The 24,760-nt window shown below is 41.4% G+C and overlaps 1 protein-coding gene across 1 annotated transcript in view; it reads right to left on the minus strand.

Moving 5' to 3' along the window:
- Positions 1–7,773: 7,773 nt before the first annotated feature.
- LOC127619505 (receptor-type tyrosine-protein phosphatase U-like) overlaps positions 7,774–24,760 on the minus strand; it is a 432,480-nt gene continuing 415,493 nt past the window's right edge. The window contains exons 29-31 of the mRNA XM_052092344.1: positions 11,345–11,502; positions 10,291–10,426; positions 7,774–10,048 (exon numbers count right to left, since the gene is read on the minus strand). Coding sequence (XP_051948304.1) covers positions 9,986–10,048; positions 10,291–10,426; positions 11,345–11,502 — 357 coding nt within the window. The 3' untranslated portion in view covers positions 7,774–9,985. The remainder of the gene's footprint in view (positions 10,049–10,290; positions 10,427–11,344; positions 11,503–24,760) is intronic.

The raw sequence follows: 24,760 nt of genomic DNA on the forward strand, positions 1-24,760 counted from the left end.
TATCTTTCCAATACACACAACAGAGCTCTGTGCGCTAGAAACGGTAATTAATTTGGTGGTTTCTTAAAGCTGTAGTAATATCAGGACATTACACATCTACAAACATTGACTCAAAGGATTTGGTGGTCAAACCACAAGGAGTGAATCTAATGAAAACATGTTCAGATCACATTTCAAATGCATTTTGCTTCAAGAAAATGAAGCACATTTTACACCCACATAAAGAAACAACATCAAAAATAGTCCTAGTTATACTTAGAAAAATACGTCTCCAGAACATTCCTTTTGGATTCACTTGCACTCTATCCAGCTGTTTTAGAAGGCAAGAATGCATCCTATGTGAACAGCCCCTAATACAGTATTTTTTTAAATTCAGTAATTTCAGTACAAAATTTTTATATATTCTCAATATGGTAATATATACAGTATATTCACTCAGCAAAAAAAGAAACATCCTCTCACTTTCAACTGCTTTTATTTTCAGCAAACTTAACATGTGTAAATATTTGTATGAACATAAAAAGATTCAACAACTAAGACATAAACTGAACAAGTTTCACAGACTAACAGAAATGGAATAATGGGGGGGGGGGGGCATTGTGTAACGCACAATGTTGAGATTGCCTGCAATGACAACAAGCTCAGTCCGATGATGTTGTGGCACACCGCCCCAGACCATGATGATCGTTCCTGCTCCAGAGTACAGGCCTCGGTGTAACACTCATTCCTTCAACGATAAACGCGAGTCCGACCATCACCCCTGGTGAGACAAAACTGCGACTCGTCAGTGAAGAACACTTTTTGCCAGTCCTGTCTGGTCCAGTGAAGGTGGGTTTGTGCCCATAGGCGACGTTGTTGCCGGTGATGTCTGGTAAGGAGCTGACTTACAACAGGCCTACAAGCCCTCAGTCCAGCCTCTCTCATCCTATTGTGGACAGTCTGAGCACTGATGGAGGGATTGTGCATTCCTGGTGTAACTCGGGCAGTTGTTGTTGAATCCTGTTCTTGTCCCGCATGTGTGATATTCGGATGTATTGATCTTCTGCAGGTGTTGTTACTCATGGTTTGCCACTGTGAGGACAATCAGCTGTCCTTCCTGTCTCCATGTAGTGCGGTCTTAGGCGTCTCACAGTATGGACATTGTAATTTATTGCCCTGGCCACATCTGCAGTCCTCATGCCTCCATGCAGCATACCTAAGACACGTTCACACAGATGAGCAGGGACTCTGGGCATCTTTCTTGTAATGTCTTTAGTGTCTTAAGTTTTTATAACTGTGACCTTTAATTGCCAACCGTCTGTAATCTGTTATTGTCATAATGACCGTTCCACAGGTGCATGTTCATTAATTGTTTATGGATTTTTACAAAATTATCTTTAAAATGCAATTTCAAGCATTGTATATCCTTCATTCCTCAAAACAATGATTGACTGATGAGTTTCTAGAGAAAGCTGTTTATTTTTTGGCATTTTTTACCTAATATTGACCTTAAGACATGTCAGTCTATTACATACTGTGGCAACTCAAAAACAAACACAAAGACAATGTTCAGCTTCATTTAATGAACAAATATCTTTCAACTGTGTTTGATATAATGGCAAGTGATTTTCTAGTATCAAATGATCAAATGATTCCTCAAGGATAAGGTGTTGGAGTGACGCTGCTGTCTAGATTTGTTTAAAAATGACTTTTTTTCAAATAGTGATGGTGCTGTTTTTTACATCAGTAATGTCCTGACTATACTTTGTGATCAGTTGAATGGAACTTTGGTGAATTAATGTACCAATTTCCTTCTGAAACAGCAAAATCTGTACATTATTCCAAACTTGTGGTCGCCAGTGTATAATAAATATAATATTGTATTACAATTTTGATAATAACATTTTTTACAAAGTTTATTATTGAAAAAAAGTTGAAAATAATTACAATTATTGGGTATTCTTAGTTATCATATAAATAATTTCACAATGCAGACCATCTTACATTTATAAAAAAAAAAATATATATATATATTGAAATTAAATTATCAGAAATTATGGTTAATACAAAAACCATATTATAATACGGATTTATTTTACCATATAAAACCAAAACCATAATACGGAGTGGTGATGGCGTAGTGGCTAAAGCACAGGGCTGTTAATCAGAAGGTCAATCAGAAGGTCATATCTTCTAACCCCACAGCCACCACCATTGTGTCCTTGAGCAAGGCACTTAACTCCAGGTTGTTCCGGGGGGATTGTCCCTGTAATAATTGCAGTGTAAGTCACTTTGGATAAAAGTGTCTGCCAAATGCATAAATGTAAATGTAAAAATATCTACCATGTTGTATGAATACTTTGAAATGTAAGTAATATCTAATTTTATTTTTTTTTTTTTCTTGCTACCGTAGTGAGAAATACAGCTATGAAAATTACTCATTAATTATCATATAAGTAATGTCACAATGCAAAATATCTTACAGTCAAAAATTACTGTAAAATATATATTTTTAATTAATTTCTCATAAATTATGGTCAATTCTTCAAATTCTATCATGTTGTATAAATACTTTAAAAAGTAACAATATCTCTTTGTGTGTGTTACTGTAGTGAGAATGATCATTTTTTAAATTTCAGGAATGTTAATAATCAGATGTGCTTAATTATCATGTAAATTATGTCACAATGCAAAAGATCATACAATACAAATTATTATATATATATATATATTTTAATTAAAGTAACTTTAATGTAAATACAACAAATTCTACCATATTGTATAAATGTTTTACAAAGTTAATAATATTTCATTGTTTTGTTTTGCTTTTTTTCGAATCACTGTAATGATAATTTTCCAAATTACGGGAATGAGAATGACTGAGTATGCTTAATTATCTCGTAAATAATGTCACAATGCAAAAGATTTTAATGGACCTAAAAACAGACTTTTTCTTTATGCAATATAAGATTTCTTCTGACACGTATGCCATAGGTTGCTGACCCCTATTGCAAGAATGTTGGTATCTATAGATAAATGTTGTGTGATGAGCTGAGAGCAGTCATTTATATAACCGTATCAGACATTTGTAAATAAACTCACAGTGGGAAATAAGAATAAGATCAATACATCAGTAAGAGTCATCCATCACCAGCATTGAAAGCCACCGGCCTGTTCAGCGATTTGATAAAAAGCCCATTAAAGCATGTCTAATTAAATGATAAGACCAAATGAAATCACAGGTTGGATAGATTTGCTCCTTATTGTAGCCTGAGTAACACCCTCATGGGCGGTGCATTGAAGCTTGTGAGCCATCTAATAATCACAAACAAACACCGCTAAGGCATGTCAGCATGCGACTGTGCAAATTGATTTAGATTTTATATTGAAACACTGAACCGTGAGAGGCCAATTGGATTATATTATGTGTCGTGACCTGTCAAGACTCGGCTTGTTCTGAGATATTAGTGCTTTAAAACAATACAATATCTAAGTCATCTAAAGTAATATTAACTGGGGTCAGATAAGCCATAGGTATGAGACTTATTGCAATATTGCAGCCTTATGAAAAGCATAATAATACTATCAATAATGATAGTTCTCTGTCAAGTACCATCTGATAATTTACCAGTATGACAAATATTCAATTTAATGAAAAGCAAACCAACTAAGAGGTCAAGTGATGATTATACTAATTTATTTTATTGTTGTTGACATTTAATTACTCATAATTGCTACCCAAGGAAAATGTTATTGCTCGATTATTGCTCAATCATGGCTCAGAAGACAATGAAGTTCTCATTTTTCGAAATACTATTGTATGTAGAGTTACATTATATAGATCCATACAATTCATGAGAATAACAAGGCTCAGATATTTTGGTCTTGGATGAATTAAGATTGAGTTCATACAAGATGATGTATGAAAATTTGAGGAAAGTTTGAGATATTGTTGAGATGATGTAGAAATGATGTAGATACTGTATAATAATATGAATTTAAAAGTGTTTTAAAAAGCACCAGACTAGTCAAGTCTTATAATCAAGTCAAGTGGTTTTTATTGTCGTTCAACCATATACAGTTAGTACAGTACACAGTGAAACGAGACAACGTTCCTCCAGGACCATGGTGCAACATAAAACAACATAGGACAAACACAGAACCACATGAGACTACACAGACTAAATAACATACCTATAATTAAACAGAAGCTCTCATTCTCAGGAATGCAACTATACATTTTGATGCTGTGAAACGTCTAAGTTACGGATGTAACCTCCATTCCCTGATGGAGGGAACGAGACATTGTGGCTCGGCTCGGCGATGTGGCCAGGAGGACACAACGTCTCGTTCCCTCTATCAGGGAACGGAGGTTACATCCGTAACCTAGACATTCCCCGTCTGTCACTCACATGGACGTTGTGTCGAAGAAGCGACACTAGGGGTCCAATTCAAATCACGCCATACGCTGAGCCGTGTACATGTACTGCTGACACAAGAGCGGGCAGGTGACCAGTTGTATCAGACTGCACGTACCCTTCCCCAATGCCCCATTAAAGACGTTGAAACCCTTTTGGTTACCCTAAGCAGGGGAACAAGGTGACGCTTGCCAATCTGGGAACGGGCCGAGCCTAGCTGGGCCTCTTTTCACTCTATGTTTCCCACATAGAGCCAAAGCGGCTGGGGCCCTTACATGCATCGTGGGAAGGGGGTCTTACCTTACGCTCGTTTGTGAGACGTGCTAACATTGAGACTGAGTCTAACTCCATGCCAAGAAAAGAGATACTCTGAACCGGGGTGAGTTTGCTCTTTTCTCTGTTGACCTGAAGCCCCAAGCGGCTGAGGTGCTTGAGCACCTGGTCTCTGTGAGTGCATAGTAACTCTCGGGAGTGGGCCAGTATGAGCCAGTCATCGAGGTAATTGAGTATGCGGATGCCGGCTTCTCGGAGCGGGGCAAGAGCTGCCTCTGCGACTTCCGTGAAGATGCGAGGGGACAGAGACATGCCGAAGGGGAGGACTTTGTACTGATATACCTTGTCGTCGAACGCGAACTGTAGGAAGGGTCGGTGTCGAGGCAGAATTGAGACGTGAATGTACGCTTCCTTCAGGTCTACCGCTGTGAACCAATCTAGATGCCGGACGCAAGATAAGATGTGTTTTTGTGTGAGCATTTTGAACGGGAGTTTGTATAAGGCCCGGTTGAAAACTCGCAAGTCTAAGATCGGTCGTAAGCCACCGCCTTTCTTGGGTATGATGAAGTAAGGGCTGTAGAAACCCTTCTTCATCTCGGTTGGAGGGACAGGCTCTATCGCATCTTTGAGTAGAAGAGTAGCGATTTCAGCGTGCAGGGATTTGGCATGTTCGCCGTGTACTGCGGAGAAGCGTATGCCCCTGAAATGGGGCGGGGGCCTGGCAAACTGAATTAAGTAACCGAGTCGGATGGTCCGGGCCAGCCAGCGTGACGGGTTGGGAAGTGAAAGCCATGCATCCAAGCTCCGTGCTAGGGGCACCAAAGGGATGATTATTTTTGACGTACACGGCGGGACGGAGCAGGTAGTATGGCGTCGAGAGATGCGGACGCGTTCTGAGGATCTAGTGTTGAGAAAAGACTCAAAGCACTTACCTTGCTCCGCACTCCCGGCAGGGGGCGGGTTCGTGATTGAGGAGGAAGTCCTGTACTGGCGTCCTCTGGACTCGTCAGAACCGGCCGGCCGGGGAACAGTCGTGTGGCTGAGGGCGGAGGGTCCGCGTCCAGCATGCTGGGACTGTTGAGGTGTGGCGGCAGAGTGCCGTGAGAACGGCATTTGCGGGCCAGGTGACCCAGAGACAAAGGAAATAGCTCTTTTATTGAGAATGTGGGTACCGCAGCCCCGAATTTAATAAATTAAGTTAAAAAACATACATTTTATTTATGAAATAAAAAAACAAAAGATTCTCCTCCCGGCCCTCCACCGGGGGACAGAGCAGTCTGCTTACCTGCTCCGGAGCTAATGTCTTGGTCCCTGGGTCGATCGCCTCAGGAGCGCCTGGGAGCCTTACGGGTCCTCGAGGGGGTCCGGGAGGTGGGGGGCGTTGACTTCCTGCGGGGTGCTCGACGCGTGGGCTGAGAGCTGGGCCCGGGTTGAGGTGGAGCAGGGCGTTTCTTTGCCGCAGGAGGACGACCTCAGCGAGCAGAAGGGGCATGGCCCATAACAGCAGGCTTGCGGCGGGGCAGAATATGTGAGATATATGTTTCCTCACCGCGGAGAACTGCTGGGTGAAGTCCTCGACAGTGTCGCCGAAGAGGCCGAACTGGGAGACACGGGCATTGAAGAAGCGCACTTTGTCGGCCTCACGCATCTCGACCAAGTTCAGCCACAGATGACATTCCTGGACCACGAGTGTGGCCATCGCCTGCCAGAGTGACTGCGCTGTGACCTTCTTGGCTCTGAGGGCGAGGTCGGTCGCTGAGCGCAGTTCCTGCAGCACGTCGGAATCAGGGCTACCCCCGTGCAGATCTTTGAGTGCCTTGGCCTGGTGGACTTGCAGGAGGGCCATGGCATGTAGGGTGGAAGCGACATGTCCGGCAGCACTGTAGGCTTTGGCTGTCAGTGACGACATTATCCTACAGGCCTTGGAGGGGAGTACATGGCGACCCCGCCAGGTGGTAGGGTTTTCAGGGCATAGGTGGAAGGCAACAGCCCTATCCACCAGAGGAATCGGCGTGTACCTGTGGGCCGCTCCGCTGTCGAGGGTAGCGAGAGCGGATCCAGTCATCCAACCGCGATGGCTGTGGGGAGGACGGATGATTCCAGTCCAGCCCCACGCTGGTGGCGGCCCGGGCAAGCATATCGGACACCTGAGCGTCGGCCTCAGCCTGGGCATGCAGGCCCGAAGGTGGCAGCCCAGGGGAGTTCTCAGCGTCAGACGCCGCGCTCTCCGAGCAATGCGGGGCGTCTGGAGTGGCGTGCTTTCTGTTGAAAGCAAGCCTCGACTGCAACGTTGCCATGCTCATGCTCTCGCAGTAAGAACATGAACCATCTACAAACGCTGCCTCGGTGTGATCACAACCCAGACACACTAGACAACGCCTGTGCCCGTCTGAAGCAGAGAGCACTCTACCGCATCCAGGAACTACGCAGGGGCGGAAGGGCATCTTTATAATGTCCTGAAAGGACGTTCAACACCAGCTGCGTATTGCTCTTTTAGAGAAAATAACTCTTTTAGAGAAATCACTCTTTTATGGAACTCTTTAAGTTTCACATGGTGAGTGCTTGGCTAAATAAGAGCGCCACCTGCATTTCAGATCAGTATTTTGTGACGGAAGGAGATAGAGGAAAAGTTTTTTTTCCTAGTACTTGCTGCCATAGCATCGTGGAATGAATGCAGGGATTTAGAGCAAACAGAGTCTGAATCATGTGCTTTTTAAAGACAGCATAAAACACATCAAGCTCATCATAAGATTTGGGGGGGGTTCTGTAAATTTAGACCAATGTTATTCCAACAGTCTAATGTATGTGTGTAAGGTGAGCATTTGTTAAGCATTTAAGTAGAACATTTGCTCTCCATGTAATCTAACTGCTGTCTTGGAAAGACAATTGAGATATTAACGAAATCAGAGATTCATTTTTCCCCCTATGGGTATTTAAATTAGGAAAACCTTAAGCGATTACAAAATGACAAAAATAACAACGAGATATAAGCAACATTGGAATGTTTTATTCTTTCATGTTACATTTTATTTATTTTTTTAAATAAAACACAATGAATAAATACAAAGATAAAAAGCAACTTTTTGGTGAGTGCCTCACCTTATTCCCATAGAAGCTTTTTCATTTCTTTCATATATTTGCGTATTTTTTCTCTTTTTTCTGTGCTCAGTGACAGAGGGCAACTGGCATTAGAAGACCAAAACAGACGGTCACAATGGATTGCAATAAAATGTGTAACAGGCATGCAGATCCATGAGTGATCCACCTCACATGCAGTCTCGTGCACAAACGCACTCAGACACACACACACACACACACACACGCATTCAAAAATGAGTTGGCACGTTAAAGACAACATCTAGAAACAATTTTGTTTTTGCAAAATATATATTATATACACACAAAAACAAGAAATAAACCAAAAACCATGGTTTCTAAAACCACCATCAAAATTCTTGCATTGTCAAAATACTCACATCCTGATTTAAAGATGAAGCGTGTAATCTCTGAACCACTAGTGTCACCAAACAGAATCTGACAAAAAATAATAACTGTTTTCAGAGACGTTATGCTCATTCAAACACTTTTTTAACCAAGTGGATTTTGAATGAATAACTATAACTTCCAAAAATGTGATGTATTTGTTCCATAGATATTGAAAGTTATTTATTAACCCTCCTATGGTATTCTGTCATCTTTTACTGAAATAAATTGTCCTCATTTAATAAAAATGGTTTTCTATATCTGAGCAGTACAAGACTTGGTGATTTTTTCCTCCATTTGACATCTGAATATAAAAAATATATAAAAAAAGAAACTGGGTGAAAAAAAGTGGTCGCAAAAAAAAAAAAAAAGCACACAAATTTTGCGGTCAAAATTTACAGACCATTGAAAATGAATAGGTAAGACTAAAAAACAGAGCATTTTTTTTATCTGTCAAATACAATCAATAAATCTTCAAAAGACACTTTTACCAATAATAATAGTTTGATAATGTCTAAACATATTTCCAAATGCATACCTTGCGATAAAATATAAAATTAGGTTACAACAAGCCATCAGACTACACAGTAGGTGACTACAGCTGTCTGCTGGCTGTTACTGGCATGACATTGTTTTCAAGTCATGTTATTAATATTTTGTTCACCAGATGGCAGAAATATATCTATAATTTGTCACATTCTCATATTTTCTTCATGTTTCAACTAATGAATTTATTTTATTTTATTTGCTTATTTGTACATTTTGAATTTCACATGTAAATAAAAACTAAATAGCAAACAATTCCAAAAGAAATGCAATTGTTCTTCAGTGAAAAAGAAATGGTATCATTATCATCATAACAAATCTGTTACACATCTAACCCTTCCGATAAAAAATGACCACGAATACCAAAGGGAGGTGCCATTTTTCAATATCATAGGAGGGATAATGTATGCAAAAACTATGTTTGTCTAAAACGCTGTGGCAGAAATATTTATTTACTTGTCACAGTTAGGTTAGTCCAATTTTTAAAAAGGTTCCTCGAACACTGCCCCATCTGCCATTGGCTGGAACAAACAGCTAATCCCACCCAAAACTCACACCATTAGTTGAACCAATGTTGCTGTGTCAGGCTGGCTAGGCCGATAGAGCAATGTTTAGAAAATGCCATTACTAAACATGGATTACTTATGGCTGACTCTGCATATTAAGCTGGGATACCAGAAATATATAAACATTGAAAATATTTCACACATCATCTTTAAGTAATTTAATGAAAACAACATTTTCATTAACCATCGCTTTCTCGCATTCAAGACCTTCCTGGTAAAATCAGGTGCATCATTACAGTAGATCACACCAATTTACAGAGCATAACAATACACATAATGTACAAACACAATATCACCCATTTTTTTTTACTGTTGCAATCACAGTTGCATGGTTTTGTTAGATTGCAACATGTTTTTCTCCTGTGTGGCATATAAGGTCAAGAGAGGTGGAGCTCTGTGCCAGTCTCATGATCAAAGATGCATGTTGTCATCTTAACGTCGGTAAAATCTCGTCAATGTCCTCCAGCGTTTGGCAGGAATATCTGGCATTAAGTCCCATCATCGGAGAAAACATCAAAACAAAATGCACAGAGGACGATATACGTTGAAGGTAAAATAAATGTGCCAAGTCCTGCAGTCTTGCTCTTGACACAGATGTGCATTCTCATTGGATGAAAGAAAGGCTCATTCAGACAGGCCAGATTGGCCCAAGCGACAGGAAATAGGATAGTTGAGATTGAGAAGATGGAACTAGTGTTGATCAGGTCATGAGCTCTGGTGTTATCTGACCTCCAGGCAGTCCAGGTACTCCAGAGCCAGCTCATAGCAGAACCGGTACTGCTCCTGCAAACAACAGCAAGCTAACATCAAATACTTGCAAAATTCAAATACACTTTATATACTCTGACTTAAATGCTAACAGATTACATGTCAAGGGGCCTATTCGATTGGGCCATGAATTATGTCGATTGGCAAATAGATTACATGTTCAAAGGACCTGACTGAATGCTGACTGAACCTAAAGTCATTCATTCTGGAATTAACAAGCACCACTCATTAGTTCTTCACATAATTTGCACACTAACCATAGACTCCACCATGTTGGGCTTGGAGTTCCGCAGAGTCTTCACGGCGTAAAACACGTCTACCATGTTGTGATGATGCACCATCTCCATTATCATGGTGCAAGCGCAAAAAGTGCCACTGCGTCCACCGCCATTCCTGGAAGACATACATCATTTTATTAGCAGCTCCGAAAAAAGAAGCTGCTTGTAACTCATGAAGGAGAGAGATGGTGCAATACACTTTCAAAGCTTATGTGGATTATTGTATTAGAAATGTCTGCAGGGGATTGCTATGAAAGAGGCATATTTTTGCCACAGAGGGCTGCCAGACATCTGCAATTCTTTTAGTGCACGAGGGAATGGAGAAAATTCTGGGGAAAAGTCATGTAATAAAACTGTCACATTGTACTGAGCTAAGATCATTTCCCTAAGGGCTGCTGATAGAGGATGGGAAACCTCACACATATGCTTTGAAGCCTCATACAGTGCAACTGCAATACACTCTCATTAACAGAGGGTAGGCTGTGTTAAACTACAGACCAATACAGGTGGAAGGATCCTGAGGCCAGAACATTGAGAAGTCAAATATTGAGGATAATGAAGACATTAAAAAATCACCAGAGATTAAGTGCTTTAAAAAGATTTTCACTGTTGGTTGTTCTCGACCAGCAGTGCCTGCAGAAATACGCACTATGCATACTATAAGCACTTGCTTATTGATTGGTGTTATTATCAGAATTAATATTATATCATTCTTGCTGTTCAACACAGTGCCTGCACACTTTTTCAGCTGGCCTTTTTCTCTTTTTACAATTTGCCATGGGAGTGGGTGGTCGCTGCAGTGCACTTTTGGTGTACTTTGTTCACTTCAATTCTCTGGTTTGTGGATCTTTCTCTTCAAGATCATTGCCAGGTTTCTGAGTGTATTCTGAAATGAAATCTTGATGGCACCCCTGTACATGGCTAATTTTGAGCTGAGTACAGGAGCATCGGAGACCTGGATTTTATAATCAACCCAAGTAAGTGTAATTGGTCTCCAGTTTGCATTTTGGAAATGGAGCCATATGAAACTTACAGGCAGTGTACTATGGTGCGACCGTCTCCACACTCCCTCTGCCACTTCTGCACTTGTGCCAGCAGGTTTAGGAAGGCCTGCTTTGAGTCTGGGATTTCACGGTAAGCAGACCAGCGCAGGAACTGGAAATGTCGCACCACCAGATGACCTTCTTGCAACTTAATTATAATAACAGAGGGAGAAAGACCAGAAGGAAGAGAGAAAATGATTAAGAGACTGTTAAATTACAACAGAAAGTCAAAACATTTACTGGTATTTTCCATGAATGGTGTACACCTTGTTGTCCCGTTACTTTTTCTATTAACAGCTCAAATCCCATGTTTTTCTTTCTTTTTTGCTACTGAGAACTAATATGATTATGTTAGATAAACATAACATAAACATAGAATGAAAATTATATATATAGGTTTATCAATTAAAATTAAAGATACACAATTTTATCAAATTAATTACATAGTATGCTGATTCATTTATTGAATTAATAGCAATTAATCACATACTTAAATATTTGCTGAGAAAGCCCCTTAAATAATAATAATTCAATATGTAATGATTTTATATAGTAGATTTTTAAATAATTATAAAAAATATATATATAATAATTATATAATTAAAAGGCATTACATTATTTAGGCACACAAGTTAAGCACTAAAAACAACTAGATTAAAAAGTTTGAGTACAAACTTTAAGTTGGCTTGTGAAAGTTTGGACCAGAAAGTTTGAAGTTTAAAGTAGTTTGAAGTTTAAATTAGTTTAAATTAGTTTATAGTTTAAAGTAGTTTATAGTTTAAAGTAGTTTAAATGAGTTTAAAGTAGTTTATAGTTTAAAGTAGTTTGAAGTTTAAAGTAGTTTGAAGTTTAAAGTAGTTTGTAGTTTAAAGTTTAACTTAGTTGCTAGATAGATAGATAGATAGATAGATAGATGGACATACAGACAGATAGACAGATAGATAGATAAATAGATACTGACCCTCAGATAGATAGAGATACAGAGATAGATAGATAAATAGACCCTCAGATAGATAGATAGATATATAGATAGATAGATAGATAGAAAGAGATATAGATGGATAGATCGATAGATAGATAGACATTGACCCTCAAATAGATAGATAGACAACAGACAGACAGCGAGACAGATAGATAGATAGATATTGACCCTCAGATAGATAGATAGATAGATAGATAGATAGACTGATTGATCCTTGCTACCCTGAGTCCCATGAACAAAGCCAGAAGTCTTTAAACCAACCCAGAAGTCTCTACAATTTTCTGGTGCAGAGATATGTGATTTGTTACTCGGTTGCTAGGGTAACCCATCTGGTTTCTAGGCAGTTACCATAGTGATACTTATAAAGTCTTCTTGCCATCCTGATTGAAATAAATCAACCTACAAGTCTCTACGATTTTCTGGTGCAGAGATATGTGATTTGTTGCTCGGTTGCTAGGGTAACCCCATCTTGTTGCTAGGCAGTTACCATAGTTATACTTATCAACTCTCCTTGCCATCCTGATTGAAATAAATCAACCTAGAAGTCTCTACGATTTTCTGTTGCAGATATATGTGATTTGTTACTCGGTTGCTAGGGTAACCCCATCTGGTTGTTAGGCAGATACCATAGTGATACTTATCAAGTCTTCTTGCCATTCTGATTGAAATAAACCAACCCAGAAGTCTCTACGATTACCTGGTGCAGAGATATGTGATTTGTTACTCGGTTGCTAGGGTAACCCAATGTGGTTGCTAGGCAGTTACCATAGTTATACTTATCAAGTCTTCTTACCATCCTGATTGAAATAAACCAACCCAGAAGTCTCTACGATTTCCTGGTGCAGAGATATGTGATTTGTTACTCGGTTGCTAAGGTAACCCAATGTGGTTGCTAGGCAGTTACCATAGTGATACGTATCAACTCTCCTTGCCATCCTGATTGAAATAAATAAACCTAGAAGTCTCTACGATTTTCTGTTGCAGAGATATGTGATTTGTTACTCGGTTGCTAGGGTAACCCCATCTGGTTGTTAGGCAGATACCATAGTGATACTTATCAAGTCTTCTTGCCATCCTGATTTAAACAAACCAACCCAGAAGTCTCTACAATTTTCTGGTGCAGAGATATGTGATTTGTTACTCGGTTGCTAGGGTAACCCATCTGGTTTCTAGGCAGTTACCATAGTGATACTTATCAAGTCTCCTTTACATCCTGATTGAAATAAATCAACCCAGAAGTCTCTACGATTTTCTGGTGCAGAGATATGTGATTTGTTACTCGGTTGCTAGGGTAACCCCATCTGGTTGCTAGGCAATTACCATAGTTATACTTATCAACTGCCCTTGCCATCCTGATTGAAATAAATCAACCTAGAAGTCTCTACGATTTTCTGTTGCAGAGATATGTGATTTGTTACTCGGTTGCTAGGGTAACCCCATCTGGTTGTTAGGCAGTCACCATACTGATACTTATCAAGTCTTCTTGCCATCCTGATTGAAATAAACCAACCCAGAAGTCTCTATGATTTCCTGGTGCAGAGATATGTGATTTGTTACTCGGTTGCTAGGGTAACCCCATCTGGTTGCTAGGCAGTTACCATAGTTATACTTATCAACTCCCCTTGCCATCCTGATTGAAATAAATCAACCTAGAAGTCTCTACGATTTTGTGTTGCAGAGATATGTGATTTGTTACTCGGTTGCTAGGGTAACCCCATCTGGTTGTTAGGCAGATACCATAGTGATACTTATCAAGTCTTCTTGCCATCCTGATTGAAATAAACCAACCCAGAAGTCTCTATGATTTCCTGGTGCAGAGATATGTGATTTGTTACTCGGTTGCTAGGGTAACCCAATGTGGTTGCTAGGCAGTTACCATAGTTATACTTATCAACTCTCCTTGCCATCCTGATTGAAATAAATCAACCTAGAAGTCTCTACGACTTTCTGTTGCAGAGATATGTGATTTGTTACTCGGTTGCTAGGTTAAGCTCATGTGGTTGCTAGGCAGTTACCAAGGTGATACTTAATGAGGCTCCTTGCTATCCTAAGTGAAATAAGTAAACCCGGAAGTCTCTATGACATTCTGATCCTGAGATACACATCTTAGTGATTTTGAATGGAAGTCAAAGGGATTTGGTTGCTAGGGTCATCTAAATGGTTGCTAGGGCGTGGCTTAGTAGTTTCCATGATGATACTTAAAGACTGACTGCTCAACCAATTCAAGCAAGCCAACTCTCATGTCTGTAGGACATTCCGATCAGGTGATATCCATCTAAGCAATTTTGAATGGCACTCAATGGGTTCTGGTTGCTAGGTTTGGTTGCTAGGTTGCACTAAATGACAGACAGACAGACATACAGATAGACAGATATGACAGAGAGAGGGATGAAAAAGGATGAATACAAAGAAATAGATAGAGAGAGATATATAAACATTGTATTGACAGCAATATTGTAAAAACAGTTTTTTAAATAAAGTTTATTGAATTTTGACAGTTGGTGTTGGCTCATCTGTACATTCAGTCAATGTAAGCGAATGGGATTTTTCCCGTTTTTGATCATCCGCTGTGAGAATACTGTAAGTCGGATCAGTTAGAAAAGATATAGCAACTTGAGTCAGAACAGTTTGAGTGTCTGTGCCGAGTTTGGAGTATATGGAGTTAAAGCTCTAGGAGGAGTTAGATATAGAAATTTCAGAGTAAGAAGAATAATAATAATAACTAGAATGTACATTTCCTGAAGAAAATGTGAGTGGTGCTTGCCGTGGCAAAACTCGTCAAATAGCATTTTATAACTGCTGAGATATGTGTTTTTTACTCGGTTGCTAGGGTACCACAATCTGGTTGCTAGGCAGTTAACATAGTGATATTTATCAAGTGTCCTTGCTATCCTGAGTAAAATCAGTCAACCCGGAAGTCTCTACGATGTTCTGATCCAGAGATATGTGATTTGTTACTTGGTTGCTAGGGTAACCCCTCCTTGTTGCTAGGCAGTTACCATAGTTATTCTAATCAAGTGTCTTTGCCATCCTGATTGAAATAAACCAACCCAGAAGTCTCTACGTTTTTCTGATGCAGAGATATGTGATTTGTTACTCGGTTGCTAGGGTACCCCCATCTGGTTGCTAGGCAGTTACCATAGTGATACTTATCAAGTCTCCTTGCAATCCTGATTGAAATAAATCAACCCAGAATTCTCTTCGATTTTCTGGTGCAGAGATATGTGATTTGTTACTCGGTTGCCAGGGTAACCCCATGTGGTTGCTAGGCAGTTACCCTAGTGATACTTATCAAGTCTCCTTGCCATCCTGATTGAAATAAATCAACCCAGAAGTCTCTATGATTTTCTGGTGCAGAGATATAGTTATTGCTAAACGGTTGCTAGGGCACTCTGTTTAGTTGCTAGGGAGTGGCTTGGCAGCTGCCAATCATGAATCTCCAAAGGCTGCTTGTCAGTATGAATGATATAAGCCAACTCCCATGCCTCTGTGACATTCAGAATGGAAGATATCCCTCTATGGATTTTGGTTGCTAAGGTGCTCGACAATGGTTGCTAGGGAGGTGCTAGGAAGGGTTGAGGTGATTCATGATTGGCTGTTTGTTGCCCCGAGTCAAACGAGACCACCCTTGTGTTTCTAGGACACTTCTATCCGGAGATATCCCTTTGATGTCTTTCATTAGAAATCTATGGGACTTGTTGCTAAGGTGCTTTAAATTGTTGCTAGGGCGTGGCTTGATAGCTTCACAATGATCGCGAGAGACTGATTGGTCGTCTGAGTGAAATGAGCCCGCCCTCTTGTCTCTATGACACTGTGATCCAGAGCTATGTTCAATACAAAATTCCTATGCCATTTGATTTCATGGGCCGTCCTCCACCATTGTAAGTCAATGGGGGCAACTTTGGGCAGCTCCTGCCCCCCAGGGGTGCAACATTTACCCCATATTGAGGTATGCTCTTACAGAGCCTGCCAGCCTCTTCAAATGTGGCAAATCACACGTTTCTGCGAAATCCTTGCTCGGAGCTGTGACGTGTCAAAGTTTGACGCAATGTTAAGTCTATGGGATTTTTCGGCCGCTTTTTTGCCCCTGGGGCAAACATCGTACCCCCGATCGCTTATAAAAGTCATAGCACACGTGTCCTCAATAGGCTGTTCGATTTGACACCTCATTCGTGGGTCTACGCCAAACGGTGTGGGACGAGTTAGGTGCCGAAGTTTTGTACGGAGATATAATAAGAAGAACTAGATGGGTACATTTCCTGAAGAAAATGTGAGTGGTGCTTGCCGTGGCGAAACTCGTCAAACAGCGTGCTGTAACTCGAAAAGAACAAAAATCGCGGTCGTAAATAAATCAACCCGGAAGTCTGTACGATTTTCTGGTGCAGAAATATGTGATTTGTTACTCGGTTGCTAGGGTAAGCCCGTGTGGTTGCTATGAAGTTACCAAGGTGATACGATACGCGGCTCCTTTCCACCCCGAGCGAAACAAGTCAACCCGGAAGTCTCTACGTTTTTCTGATGCAGAGATATGTGATTTGTTACTCTGTTGCTAGGGTAACCCCATGTGGTTGTTAGGCAGTTAGCGTAGTGATACTTATCAAGTGTCCTTGCCATCCTGATTGAAATAAATCAACCCAGAAGTCTCTCTGATTTTGTGGTGCAGAGATATAGTTGTAGCTAAACGGTTGCCAGGGTACTCTGTTTGGTTGCTAGGGAGTGGCTTGGCAGTGGCCAATCGTGAAAGTCCAAAGGCTGCTTGTCAGTATGAATGATATAAACCAACTCCCATGCCTCTGTGACATTCATAATGGAAGATATCCCTCTATGGATTTTGTTGCTAAGGTGCTCGACAATGGTTTCTAGGGAGGGGCTAGGAAGTGTTGAGGTGATTCATGATTGGCTGTTTGCTGCCCCGAGTCAAACGAGACCACCGTTGTGTTTCTATGACACTTATATCCGGAGATATCCCTTTGATGTTTTTTGTTAGAAGTCTATGGGAGTTGTTGCTAAGGTGCTCTAAATTGTTGCTAGGGCGTGGCTTGATAGCTTCTCAATGATCCCGAGAGACTGATTGGTCGTCTGAGTAAAATGAGCCCGGCCCCTTGTCTCTACGACACTGTGATCCAGAGCTATGTTCAATACAAAATCCCTATTTCATGGTCCGTCCTACACCATTGTAAGTCAATGGGGGCAACTTTGGGCTGCTCCTGCCCCCCAGGGGTGCAACTTTTACCCCATATTGAGGCATGCTCTTACAGAGCCTGCCAGCCTCTTCAAATGTAGCATATCACACGTTTCTGCGAAATCCTCGCTTCGGAGCTGTGATGCGTCAAAGTTTGTCGCAATGTTAAGTCTATGGGATTTTTCGGCGCTTTTTTGCCCCTGGGGCAAATACCGTACCCTGATCAGCTTATAAAAGTCATAGCACACGTGTCCTCAATAGGCCGTTCGATTTGATACCTCATTCGTGGGTCTACGCCAAGCGGTCGCGGGACGAGTTAGGTGCCGAAGTTTTGTACGGAGATATAAAAATAAAAATAAAAATAACTAGATAGGTACATTTCCTGAAGAAAATGTGAGTGGTGCTTGCCGTGGCAAAACTCGTCAAACAGCATGTTGTAACTGGAAAAGAACAAAAATTATGGCCATAAATAAATCAACCCAGAAGTCTGTACGATTTTCTGGTGCAGAAATATGTGATTTGTTACTCGGTTGCTAGGGTAAGCCCGTGTGGTTGCTATGCAGTTACCAAGGTAATACAATACATGGCTCCTTTCCATCCTGAGTGAAATAAGTCAACCCGGAAGTCTGTAGTGTGTTCTGGTGCAGAGATATGTGATATGTTGCTCGGTTGCTAGGGTAACTCCATCTGGTTGCTAGGCAGTTACCATAGTGATAGTAATCAAGTCTCCTGGCCATCCTTATTGAAATAAGTCAACCCGAAGTCTCTACGTTTTCTGATGCAGAGATATGTGATTTGTTACTCGGTTGCTAGGGTAAGCCCATCTGGTTGCTAGGCAGTTACCATAGTGATACTAATGAAGTCTCCTTGCCATCCTGATTGAAATAAGTCAACCCGGAAGTCTCTATGTTTTTGTGATGCAGAGATATGTGATTTTTTACTCGGTTGCTAGGGTAACCCCATCTGGTTGCTAGGCAGATACCATAGTGATACTAATCAAGTGTCCTTGCCATCCTTATTGAAATAAGTCAACCCGGAAGTCTCTACGTTTTTCTGATGCAGAGATATGTGATTTGTTACTCGGTTGCTAGGGTAAGCCCATCTGGTTGCTAGGCAGTTACCATAGTGATACTAATGAAGTCTCCTTGCCATCCTGATTGAAGTAAGTCAACCCGGAAGTGTCTATGTTTTTGTGATGCAGAGATATGTGATTTGTTACTCGGTTGCTAGGGTAAGCCCATGTGGTTGCTAGGCAGTTACCATAGTGATACTAATGAAGTGTCCTTGCCATCCTGATTGAAATAAGTCAACCCGGAAGTCTCTACGTTTTCTGATGCAGAGATATGTGATTTGTTACTCGGTTGCTAGGGTAACCCCATCTGGTTGCTAGGCAGTTAACATAGTGATACTTATCAAGTCTCCTTGCCATCCTGATTGAAATAAATCAACCCAGAAGTCTCTCTGATTTTCTGGTGCAGAGATATAGTTACTGCTAAGCGGTTGCTAGGGTACTCTGTGTAGTTGCTAGGGAGTGGCTTGGCAGCTGCCAATCATGAATCTCCAAAGGCTGCTTGTCAGTATGAATGATATAAACCAACTCCCATGCCTCTGTGACATTCAGAATGGAAGATATCCCTCTATGGATTTTGGTTGTTAAGGTGCTCGACAATGGTTGCTAGGGAGGGGCTAGGAAGTGTTGAAGTGATGCATGATTGGCTGTTTGCTGTCCGAGTCAAGCGAGACCACCCTTGTGTTTCTATGACACTTCTATCCGGAGATATCCCTTTGATCTTTTTCAATAGAAGTCTATGGGACTTGTTGCTAAGGTGCTCTTAATGGTTGCTAGGGCGTGGCTTGATAGCTTCACAATGATCCAGAGAGACTGATTGGTTGTCTGAGTAAAATGAGCCCACCCCTCGTCTCTATGACACTGTGATCCAGAGCTATGTTCAATACAAATCCCTATGCCTTTTCATTTCATGGGCGTCCTACACCATTATAAGTCAATTGGGGCATTTTTGGGCAGCTCCTGCCCCCAGGGGTGCAACTTTTACCCCATATTGAGGTATGCTCTTACAGAGCCTGCCAGCCTCTTCAAATGTGGCAAATCACTGCGTTTCTACGAAATCCTAAGCTTGGAGCTGTGGCGTCAAAGTTTGTCTCAATGTTAAGTCTATGGGATTTTTAGGCGCTTTTTTGCCCCTGGGGCAAATACCGTACCCGATAAACATAAAAGTCATAGCACACGTGTCCTCAATAGGCCGTTCGATTTGATACCTCATTAGTGGGTCTACGCCAAGCGGTCGCGGGACGAGTTAGGTGCCGAAGTTTTGTTAAGAGATATAATAAATAAAAATAACTAGATAGGTACATTTCCTGAAGAAAATGTGAGTGGTGCTTGCCGTGGCAAAACTAGATCAAACAGCATGTTGTAACTTGAAAAGAACAAAAATTATGGTCATAAATAAATCAACCCAGAAGTCTGTATGATGTTCTGGTGCAGAAATATGTGATTTGTTACTAGGTTGCTAGGGTAAGCCCATGTGGTTGCTAGGCAGTTACCATAGTGATACTAATCAAGTGTCCTTGCCATCCTGAGTGAAATAAGTCAACCCGGAAGTCTGTACTGTTTTCTGGTGCAGAGATATGTGATTTGTTACTCGGTTGCTAGGGTAACCCCATCTGGTTGCTAGGCAGTTACCATAGTGATAGTAATCAAGTGTCCTTGCCATCCTGATTGAAATAAATCAACCCGGAAGTCTGTACTATTTTCTGGTGCAGAGATATGTGATTTGTTACTCGGTTGCTAGGGTAACCCCATCTGGTTGCTAGGCAGTTACCATAGTGATACTAATCAAGTGTCCTTGCCATCCTGAGTGAAATAAATCAACCCAGAAGTCTGTACTGTTTTCTGGTGCAGAGATATGTGATTTGTTACTCGGTTGCTAGGGTAACCCCATCTGGTTGCTAGGCAGTTACCATAGTGATAGTAATCAAGTGTCCTTGCCATCCTGATTGAAATAAGTCAACCCGGAAGTCTCTATGTTTTTGTGATGCAGAGATATGTGATTTGTTACTCGGTTGCTAGGGTAAGCCCATCTGGTTGCTAGGCAGTTACCATAGTGATACTAATGAAGTGTCCTTGCCATCCTGATTGAAATAAGTCAACCCGGAAGTCTCTACGTTTTCTGATGCAGAGATATGTGATTTGTTACTTCGGTTGCTAGGGTAACCCCATCTGGTTGCTAGGCAGTTAACATAGTGATACTTATCAAGTCTCCTTGCCATCCTGATTGAAATAAATCAACCCAGAAGTCTCTCTGATTTTCTGGTGCAGAGATATAGTTACTGCTAAGCGGTTGCTAGGGTACTCTGTGTAGTTGCTAGGGAGTGGCTTGGCAGCTGCCAATCATGAATCTCCAAAGGCTGCTTGTCAGTATGAATGATATAAACCAACTCCCATGCCTCTGTGACATTCAGAATGGAAGATATCCCTCTATGGATTTTGGTTGTTAAGGTGCTCGACAATGGTTGCTAGGGAGGGGCTAGGAAGTGTTGAAGTGATGCATGATTGGCTGTTTGCTGTCCGAGTCAAGCGAGACCACCCTTGTGTTTCTATGACACTTCTATCCGGAGATATCCCTTTGATCTTTTTCAATAGAAGTCTATGGGACTTGTTGCTAAGGTGCTCTTAATGGTTGCTAGGGCGTGGCTTGATAGCTTCACAATGATCCAGAGAGACTGATTGGTTGTCTGAGTAAAATGAGCCCACCCCTCGTCTCTATGACACTGTGATCCAGAGCTATGTTCAATACAAATCCCTATGCCTTTTCATTTCATGGGCCGTCCTACACCATTATAAGTCAATTGGGGCATTTTTGGGCAGCTCCTGCCCCCAGGAGTGCAACTTTTACCCCATATTGAGGTATGCTCTTACAGAGCCTGCCAGCCTCTTCAAATGTGGCAAATCACTGCGTTTCTCACGAAATCCTAAGCTTGGAGCTGTGGCCGTCAAAGTTTGTCTCAATGTTAAGTCTATGGGATTTTTAGGCGCTTTTTTTGCCCCTGGGGCAAATACCGTACCCGATAAACATAAAAGTCATAGCACACGTGTCCTCAATAGGCCGTTCGATTTGATACCTCATTAGGTGGGTCTCATGCCAAGCGGTCTTGGGACGAGTTAGGTGCGAAGTTTTGTTAAGAGATATAATAAAAATAAAAACTAGATAGGTACATTTCCTGAAGAAAATGTGAGTGGTGCTTGCAGTGGCAAAACTAGATCAAATAGCCTGCTTGAAAAGAACAGAAATTGTGGTCATAAATAAATCAACCCAGAAGTCTGTATAATTTTCTGGTGCAGAAATATGTGATTTGTTACTAGGTTGCTAGGGTAAGCCCATGTGGTTGCTATGCAGTTAGCAAGGTAATACAATACATGGCTCCTTTCCATCCTGAGTGAAATAATTCAACCCAAAAATCTGTACTGTTTTCTGGTGCAGAGATATGTGATTTGTTACTGGGTTGCTAGGGTAACCCCATGTGGTTGCTAGGCAGTTACCATAGTGATACTTATCAAGTCTCCTTGCTATCCAGAGTAAAATCAGTCAACCAGGAAGTCTCTACGATGTTGTGATCCAGAGATATGTGATTTGTTATTTGGTTGCTAGGGTAACCCCTCCTTGTTGCTAGGCAGTTACCATAGTGATACTTATCAAGTCTCCTTGCCATCCTGAGTGAAATAAACCAACCCAGAAGTCTCTACGTTTTTCTGATGCAGAGATATGTGATTTGTTACTCGGTTGCTAGGGTAAGCCCATCTGGTTGCTAGGCAGTTACCATAGTGATACTAATCAAGTGTCCTTGCCATCCTGATTGAAATAAGTCAACCCGGAAGTCTCTACGTTTTTCTGATGCAGAGATATGTGATTTGTTACTTTCGGTTGCTAGGGTAACCCCATCTGGTTGCTAGGCAGTTACCACAGTGATACTAATCAAGTGTCCTTGCCATCCTGATTGAAATAAGTCAACCGGAAGTCTCTATGTTTTCTGATGCAGAGATATGTGATTTGTTACTTCGGTTGCTAGGGTAACCCCATCTGGTTGCTAGGCAGTTACCATAGTGATACTAATCAAGTCTCCTTGCCATCCTGATTGAAATAAGTCAACCCGGAAGTCTCTACGTTTTTCTGATGCAGAGATATGTGATTTGTTACTTTCGGTTGCTAGGGTAACCCCATCTGGTTGCTAGGCAGTTACCATAGTGATACTAATCAAGTCTCCTTGCCATCCTGATTGAAATAAGTCAACCCGGAAGTCTCTACGTTTTCTGATGCAGAGATATGTGATTTGTTACTTCGGTTGCTAGGGTAACCCCATCTGGTTGCTAGGCAGTTACCATAGTGATACTAATCAAGTCTCCTTGCCATCCTGATTGAAATAAATCAACCCGGAAGTCTGTACTCTTTTCTGGTGCGAGATATGTGATTTGTTTCTCGGTTGCTAGGAGTAACCCCATCTGGTTGCTAGGCAGTTACCATAGTGATAGTAATCAAGTGTCCTTGCCATCCTGATTGAAATAAATCAACCCGGAAGTCTGTACTCTTTTCTGGTGCGAGATATGTGATTTGTTTCTCGGTTGCTAGGGTAACCCCATCTGGTTGCTAGGCAGTTAACATAGTGATACTTATCAAGTCTCCTTGCCATCCTGATTGAAATAAGTCAACCCGGAAGTCTCTATGTTTTTGTGATGCAGAGATATGTGATTTGTTACTCGGTTGCTAGGGTAAGCCCATCTGGTTGCTAGGCAGATACCATAGTGATACTAATCAAGTGTCCTTGCCATCCTGATTGAAATAAGTCAACCCGGAAGTCTCTACGTTTTTCTGATGCAGAGATATGTGATTTGTTACTCGGTTGCTAGGGTAAGCTCATCTGGTTGCTAGGCAGTTACCATAGTGATACTAATGAAGTGTCCTTGCCATCCTGATTGAAATAAGTCAACCCGGAAGTCTCTATGTTTTTGTGATGCAGAGATATGTGATTTGTTACTTTCGGTTGCTAGGGTAAGCCCATCTGGTTGCTAGGCAGTTACCATAGTGATACTAATGAAGTGTCCTTTCCATCCTGATTGAAATAAGTCAACCCGGAAGTCTCTACGTTTTCTGATGCAGAGATATGTGATTTGTTACTTCGGTTGCTAGGGTAACCCCATCTGGTTGCTAGGCAGTTACCATAGTGATACTAATCAAGTCTCCTTGCCATCCTGATTGAAATAAATCAACCCAGAAGTCTCTCTGATTTTGTGGTGCAGAGATATAGTTACTGCTAAGCGGTTGCTAGGGTACTCTGTTTAGTTGCTAGGGAGTGGCTTGGCAGCTGCCAATCATGAATCTCCAAAGGCTGCTTGTCAGTATGAATGATATAAACCAACTCCCATGCCTCTGTGACATTCAGAATGGAAGATATCCCTCTATGGATTTTGGTTGTTAAGGTGCTCGACAATGGTTGCTAGGGAGGGGCTAGGAAGTGTTGATTTGATGCATGATTGGCTGTTTGCTGTCCGAGTCAAGCGAGACCACCCTTGTGTTTCTATGACACTTCTATCCGGAGATATCCCTTTGATCTGTTTCAATAGAAGTCTATGGGACTTGTTGCTAAGGTGCTCTTAATGGTTGCTAGGGCGTGGCTTGATAGCTTCACAATGATCCTGAGAGACTGATTGGTCGTCTGAGTAAAATGAGCCCACCCCTGGTCTCTATGACACTGTGATCCAGAGCTATGTTCAATACAAATCCCTATGCCTTTTTCATTTCATGGGCGTCCTACACCATTATAAGTCAATTGGGGCATTTTGGGCAGCTCCTGCCCCCAGAGGTGCAACTTTTACCCCATATTGAGGTATGCTCTTACAGAGCCTGCCAGCCTCTTCAAATGTGGCAAATCACTGCGTTTCTGTGAAATCCTAGCTTCGGAGCTGTGGCCTCAAAGTTTGTCACAATGTTAAGTCTATGGGATTTTTAGGCGCTTTTTTGCCCCTGGGGCAAATACCGTACCCGATAAACTATAAAAGTCATAGCACACGTGTCCTCAATAGGCCGTTAGATTTGACACCTCATTTGTGGGTCTCGCTAAGCGGTCTTGGGGCGAGTTAGGTGCGAAGTTTTGTGCGGAGATAGAATAATAATAAAAGAAGAAAAATAAAAATAAGTATGTGAGATTACAATAGTGATGCTTTGCAAGCAC

This window comes from Xyrauchen texanus, chromosome 26, assembly GCF_025860055.1.
Source record: "Xyrauchen texanus isolate HMW12.3.18 chromosome 26, RBS_HiC_50CHRs, whole genome shotgun sequence".
Classification (NCBI taxonomy): domain Eukaryota; kingdom Metazoa; phylum Chordata; class Actinopteri; order Cypriniformes; family Catostomidae; genus Xyrauchen; species Xyrauchen texanus.